We start from the raw sequence: 7101 nt of genomic DNA on the forward strand, positions 1-7101 counted from the left end.
CCCCCCCCCGTCTGCTCCTCTGGCTCTGCTGGGCTGACTCACCGGCACCGCTCTGAGTTCAGTTCTAGAAGCTTGTTCTGCAGGCCTGGCAGAGAGGACAGGAAGGTGCATGTCAGGCCCAGCCCAGCTGCCTCCTCATGGTAGTGGTAGGGCTGAGGCATGCTATGGAAACCCCTTGTTAGCACACAGAATCATCTCCAGACCCCAGGTATCTGCCTGACTCTTGGAAGCAGCCCCCTGGGAAGGATGTGGAAAGGACACTCCATCTAAACCTCTGTCCAGATGTCCTGTTTTCCCGGGACTCTAGCTCAGCATTTCATTAGAGAAGTGGCTGGCCATCTGGGAGGAGCAGAGTATCCAAGAAGGCCTACATTTTGAGGGGTAGGGAAAGGAAGCTACATAGACCCTTAACTTCTGGATTTGTCTACTGGGAGCATAGAATGGGATGGGTGGATCTGTTACCTGTCTTTCCTTACTAGCTAGGTTCTATTCAGTCCTCAGATCAACATAATCTCTGAGGGTGGGGCTAGCCATATACTCTCTCAGCAGCTGCAAGTTCTTAGCCCCTGGGGTTCAGTAGCCTCTGCACCTCCCTGAGTTCCTGTGTGCCCAGCCAAGTCCCTTAGGTATAATGAGGGTTGTCTGCCAGCCCAAACCAATTGCCAAAAAAGTCCACTCCTCTGTTAGGGAGTGGCCTGGTCTCCTGGGTCAGTGCTGACCAAGCTCAAATCCTATTAACCTTAGCTTGTATCCCCAAGTGCACCCGGTAGGCATTGTTTCTGTTGCTTCTGGGACATTTCCCATAACACTAGCCGTGTGATCCACAGGCTTTCAGAGCAAGTCCCATGAGACCCTCCTCTCAGTGATACAGTTCCTTGGGAGCCAGTGAGGCTGATCCCAACCTGGGTAGGCCCTGGGATTCCAGGAAAGACAGCGTGACTTCTTCCCTGAGGCTCGGGGGAGTGGCTGGCTTCTTTGACCTTCACAGGGTCCTTTCTGAATGGCCTCCAAGGTCTGAACTGTAATTGCAGGGAAGTGAGTGGAGGGAACCCTTACCAGTGGGAAACTTAGCAGGGGCTAGAGGGAAAGAGGAGGTGTCTGTTCAGCCCCAGAGGGACTTCATATGGCCCTAGGACCCTCTGGAGTGAGTGGCCTCTCCCTCTGGGTTATGAGCTATCAAGCTAGATCTGCCAGCCTTATGAGAGGACATAGCAGGGACATGCTTGGGGGCTGGTTGTAGCTTGTGGTCATGAGTGATAGTGACCCCTCACATACCCTAGTATGCCCTGGTCTACACCATAGGGTATGGTCTGAAGATATTCTTGATGAGGTGGCCCTATGAGACAAGTCTGGGCCCAGGTTGGGCATCCGAACACTTGGTAAGTTGGGTCCTTGAGTCAGAATTCTGTTCTCCAGTCAGACTTACTGTAAACTAGAGAGGATCCTTGAAAGTTCCCTGACATGCTAAGACCCCCAAGACCATTTTCTATGAGCACAGTGGAGCCTTCCACTGTTCACTCACCTAGGACCTCCTTCTCATGGGCCTCCCTCAGCCTGTTCAGCGACTCCATGAAGCTGTCCATGACTCCTTGTACGCTGGCCACTTTGCACTGGCTCTAAGGAGGCCTGGGACCTCTACTGCTCTTCTGTGTCCAGCCTGCAGAGAGGGGAATGGGAAGAGGGTTGGCTTAAGTAAGGGCTATGGGCTGGACAGTATGTGAACTTTACACGTGTGGGGCACATCTGCTCACTGTGAGGGGCTGCCCTGGGGGAGAGGCAGAGAGTGAATGTCTAAAGGCTGGGGCATGGGGCTGACATGATTAATACTAGAATATGCATGGGGTATTGGGGGGTATAAGCCTTGGTTTCTGGAGGCGGGGCTAGGAGTGGGGAGAAGGGTCAGTTGGGGATCCCGAAGTGTAATGGATCCTGTTTCACACAGTGGCTCCAGTGGCCACAGGAACTCACAGAGCAGAGATACCTATGATGTGGGGAGAGAAACCAGGAAGAAGATGGGCTCCCAGACTGGTTTTATAGACTCACCTGGGGTTCAATTGACTCATAGCTGGCTACGGTGGTGGAGGTGACAGTTGGTGGCTCTGTGTTTGGTGGGTGAGGATAGGTATGGGAATGAAGAGTTGGAAGGTCCCTCATCTGAAGACTGGCAGCTGAGGCTCATCTCAATGAGGGACATCCTGGTGGGTTAACTAACCAGCCCGAGGCTGAGGGCCCCAGTCTTAGGTTACAGGACTCTAGCTGCCTTTTCAATCTCCTGAATTCAATATCACTTTCAACCATCTAATCTTTAAGACATCTCAAGGTATTTCTCTTCCAGTGGGAGAACTAAGGTTCAAAGAGATTCCGACTCCACCTCTTTCACTGGGGGGTTTGGGAGGGGGGAGTCGATTTGAACTCAGATCTTGCTCATTTACTCAGTGTGAGCCTGGGATGTTTTCCATTGGGCCTGTATGCTCAGCTGTGTAGGCCTTACCCTGCTAAAGGCCCAGAAGGTGAAACCAGCTAGCTGGGACAAACAGGGCTAGAAAGGGGCTGAGTGGAGGCACCTGTAATTCCACCCAGACTCGCTCAACGGGTGGCTCTTCCCAGGCCCCTAGCACCTGCTCTATGGGCTGAAGCAACACTTGTAAGGGATGCTGAGGTGCCTGTAGGCTTGGGAGACGCCTATATAGGATCCGGGTCCATATGCTGCCTTCTTTGTGGATTGCGGCCCATCTTTACACACACACCCATGGCTGTGACTCTCAAGGTCCCAAGGGCAATCCTGCATTTTCTGCTGTCCACTGGGTCAGTTCCCTCAGATGTAGATGGTGCATCCTATCCAGAGACCCATGGCCATGACAAGACCAAGCAAGGTTGTCCTGATATATATTAGGTAACAGTGCTGTAGACATGATGTGACTTCCCTGGTAGGCAGATGACAGAGATACATATGACTGAGATAAAGTGGATCTTACTCTTACCATGCCTGGGGTGTCCCTGTGTCTAGCTCCCACCATTCTGGAGTGTTAGAGGTTTCGGTAGAAAAAGAAAGCGGAGTGTATAGTTGCCCAGAAGCCACAGGTCAGCAGAGTAGCTATCCTCAGAATGCCTGCTCTGTGAGTCTAGGCTAGTGAAGGTGGCTAGCAGCTTGAGAATGCAGAGAACTCTGCGGGTGAGTGTTGGTCTTTTCAGAAGCCAAGGCTGTATTTTACATCCAGGTGTAGAGACCTATGAAGGGGACCAAGCCTGCGAGAGTAAGTCTTGTTGCCACCTTAAACCCAGAAGGGTGATGCCCAGAGTGTGAGGCTTCGAGCCTGCGAGGTGATGGGAGTGGGCTGAGACCAGAACTCTGTGCCTCAGGGTCCCTGGACTGGCAAGGGGACCCTTCACTCTCGACATCCAGGCTGGTAAGTCTGTGAGGCACTGCATCCTCGGGAAGGAGCAGCTAGTGGGATGAGGTGGCTGGATGAGCCTCTGCTCCGTTTGTTTCTGCTACCTGGGCAGTTGGGGAGGCGAATACAAAGTTGGGAGCAGCTGCCACCTACACAGACGTTAGACACCTTCAGGCCTATTGTGCCTCCCTTTGTCTGTGAGGATTCGGGGACAGAGGTGGGGTTTGTTCAGAAGCAAAGCTGGCAAGAGGAAGGAGGCTGGATGTGAGGCATGGCTTCTGTGTGGACAGGTTGAGCGCTACTCAAACCACCTTAGCGCAGTTCCCCGGAACCAAATAGAGCATGTTCCCAAGCTGAATGCTTCTCCTGCCAGAGCCTAGGAGAGCATAGCGAGGAAGCCAGAGGGACAGAAGAAGCCTTCTATTACAGGTCCTCACAGGGAAGGCACACACAGCTCTGCCTGTCTCCCAGGAAGCTTACTTGAACCTCAAGTTCCCTCCCCTTCCCCCCTGCCCCTCCCAGCCCCTCCCGGCTGCAGCTCCCAATAAGACTAGGTGCCATTTGGCTCAGTGACAAAGCCCACGTGGTGGGTCAGTTGCTCTAAGGATCTCCATCCACCCCACAGGACCCCTACATATCTCAAGGGCCCCTATCTGCAACTTTAGGTCCCCATCTACCTCCTAAGGCACCCATGTGCTTCGTGGAGCCTCCAGTACCCCAAGGTCCCTTACTGCCCTCTCAGGAGCCCTACCCGAACTTCATATCCTCCCACCTGTTCTATGGGGTCCCTACCTGTTCTGTAGCTCTCCCACCTGCTTCTCAGGGTCCCTACCTGCTCCTCAGTGTCACCTGTCTCCAAGGAGCCCCACCTGAACCTCAGATCCTTCACCTGCCCCTCACAGTTCCCCTTGAGTGGCCTCTGAGAAGAGGCAGGGATTTTCCATACTCAATCAGCATGCAAGCCAGCTGATGTCCCAGAAGAGAGCTGCTATGCCAGCCCAAAGTGCTAGCCTGGGCTTTGAATGTGGTCCTTGTCCTTCCTGTACATAGCCTTGGGTAAGTGGCTTTATCCCCTGAGCCCATGTTTCCTCATCTGGGGGCAGTGACACACCCTGTCCTATATTGAGTTTCTGTGAGACTCCCACCAGTTATTAAATGTTCCAGGTAGAAGGCAGGTGGTATGTATTCTGTGTGTGACAGAGAGAACCCTGAACCTCTTATCTCCCTTTGTAAAGCCCCCAGACAGCTAACAGAGCCCTCCCTCATTGTGACAAGCTTGAGTCTCACAAACAAAAAGACCTTTTGTAGAAAGACAGATCCCTGCCCAAGTTCAGAGAAAAGACCTGTCATCGGCTGGTCACAAAGTGCTAACTAGTCCATGGGTCTTGGTGACCATTCCCAGGGAAGGTGCCATCCATTCCTTATAGATGAGGCTCATAGTCCCAGCTGCAGCTGCCTATAAGACTAGTGCCATCTGGCCCAGTGGCAAAGCCCACATGGCGGGTCAGTAGCCATATCTGGGTGTTGTTCTCTGGGGCAGCTGGAGCCCCTGGACTTCTCCTGCTGCCTGGCTATGTCACTGGTGAGTAATGGCAACTGGTTTTGTTCCCTCTCAGGAGTGCTAAGTCAGAGGAGACCAACGACACCCACTCTATCTGGTTGTCCTTAATGCCCGACCCCCTGTCTTTTATCAGGCCCTCAAGGGAAAAGGACTCTTCAGCAGACCCTTGTTCTGTGGCTTTAAGGATGGGCTGTTGGTCTATTCATCTGATACTCACCTAGCCATGAAAATCAGTACTGACCACAGTGTTGGTAATGGCAGTAGTCGCTGTTGCACACAGCTCCTCTGCACCTGTATCTCACTAGGGATTTTCTTTCTCAGGCAAGTTAACATCCTCCCAGTGTTTAGCCGAAGAAGCCACTACCCGGGCTATCTTGGCAGGCCACTCCAGAGCCAGTGGCTGGAGCCCATTTGGCCTTGGAGGAAATACTGAGCATCTCATGCTATGGAATCAGCCTACAAGGCATGGGGCAGACCAGAGGCTAGAAAGCAGAAGCTGGATTTGAACCAGAGTCTAGGTGGTTCATCGATTCTCATTCTCTGTGTGGGACACTCCTGTGATGGACAAAGCATCCCACAGTGGCTTCAGACAAACTACGTGTCTGGCTGTGCCTCATTTTCCCCATTCATAAATCTAGTAGTGGTGATTGGGAAGGCAGGAGGAGCCTGGTATGTAGTGGGAGCTTCCATGTGTGCTCCAGAGGGCCAGGCAGGGAACAGAGTGCTTCTAACCCATGTGTTCCCACATCTCATGGTCACCCATGGCATCTCCTATTTAATAGAGACTTCAGAGCAGAAATGTTGTCTCTCTACGATCATCAGCTCACAAGAGATATGGCCTAGACACAGACAGGCCGCCTGGCAACCGCTTTGGTCAGTCGGGTGGTGGGATTTATCGAGAGAGGTTTTCCAGGTGGCTTTGGATCCCTCTGACACATAGGCCCTGATAGAAAGGCAGCCACTACAGACAGAGCAATACCTTCAGTTTGAGAAACCCACATCTGAGTCCATGCCCAAAGTAGATGCCTTTGTACAACTTCAGCCCATCCCCCTACACACACACTCCTTACATGGGGTTTAGGGTTAGGGATGGCTGTGTGCACACAGGCAGGTGTGCATGGACATTTGCACGTCCCATGCTTGTGTGCACACTGCCTCCCTGGGCACAAGTAATAGGATAAGGCAGCTTAGGTAACAGGTCAGGTAACAGAGGGCCCTGCAATCTGACTCCAACCTCCCAGGTCTGGGGGCAGGGGACAGAATAGGCTAGTGATTGATCCTACTGTCTCCCACAGCCTGCTGAAGTATTGCAGCCACTGCCCCATGTTAGAGCCTGACAATGTCCCCAGGCAAGCTCTGAGCTATGTGTGGCTGGACCTGCCCTTGTGCTCCCTTCATTTCTATGGCTACAAAGTCTCCGGACCCACAAGGAAGGGGACAGTGAGTGGGTGGTCCAGGACACAGTGCTGGCCACCAGCCTATTTCCAGGCCCTGGAACCCCCCTGCAGAGATCGGGCCACAGTGTCACGCCAGGCTTTGCTTTTGCTGCATCAAAACCTCTGCCCAGGAAATCCTTGAGTCCTCCTCCTCCTTGCTTGGTCCCCAGGACCAGGCATCAGGCAGTCGTCCATACCACACACAGGTGAAGGCAGGACAGCCTGCCTGTCCCAGCCTCCCGCCTCCCGCCTCCCAGGCCTTCTGCTTCCTGTCTCCGGCCTCCTGCTCTGAAGCCTAAGCTGGGTCTCTAGCCCCCATGGTGAGCACCCCAATGACTCCAGTCCACCCAGCTTCTAGAAGGGCCCTGCCTGCTGTAACCGTGTACTCACATGGCCACTTGGCCAGCCTTGGACCTCCAGGGGCCTCGGTCCTCAGTGATCCCCACCTGGGAGAGATAGGAGCAAGCAGTATGAACTTACAAGACAGAATTTTGACCAAACCCGCCTGACAGGTTTCCGATTCTCCCAGCCGGGAGCTGCAAGGAGGCAGGGACTGCCTAAAGCCGCCAGACTGGTCTGGCCATCTCTGGGAGAGTGGAAGAACCGGCTGGCCGCGTGCATAGAGCTGAATTGTTTCCCCATAATCTGAGCTGCCTGGGTGCCTCAGCTTGACCATCTCCGCGAGCATCCTGTGGGGCTCTGGACAGGAGTA

General features: G+C 53.5%; 1 protein-coding gene across 1 annotated transcript in view; it reads right to left on the reverse strand.

The window, feature by feature from the left end:
* Rbbp8nl (RBBP8 N-terminal like) overlaps positions 1 to 6882 on the reverse strand; it is a 12618-nt gene extending 5736 nt beyond the window's left edge. The window contains exons 1-3 of the mRNA XM_028774155.1: positions 6780 to 6882; positions 1523 to 1657; positions 43 to 85 (exon numbers count right to left, since the gene is read on the reverse strand). Of these exons, the coding sequence (XP_028629988.1) occupies positions 43 to 85; positions 1523 to 1583 (104 nt within the window). The 5' untranslated portion in view covers positions 1584 to 1657; positions 6780 to 6882. The remainder of the gene's footprint in view (positions 1 to 42; positions 86 to 1522; positions 1658 to 6779) is intronic.
* Positions 6883 to 7101: the final 219 nt, after the last annotated feature.

The sequence above is a fragment of the Grammomys surdaster genome, unplaced genomic scaffold, assembly GCF_004785775.1.
Source record: "Grammomys surdaster isolate TR1022 unplaced genomic scaffold, NIH_TR_1.0 238, whole genome shotgun sequence".
In the NCBI taxonomy this organism is placed as follows: Eukaryota; Metazoa; Chordata; class Mammalia; order Rodentia; family Muridae; genus Grammomys; species Grammomys surdaster.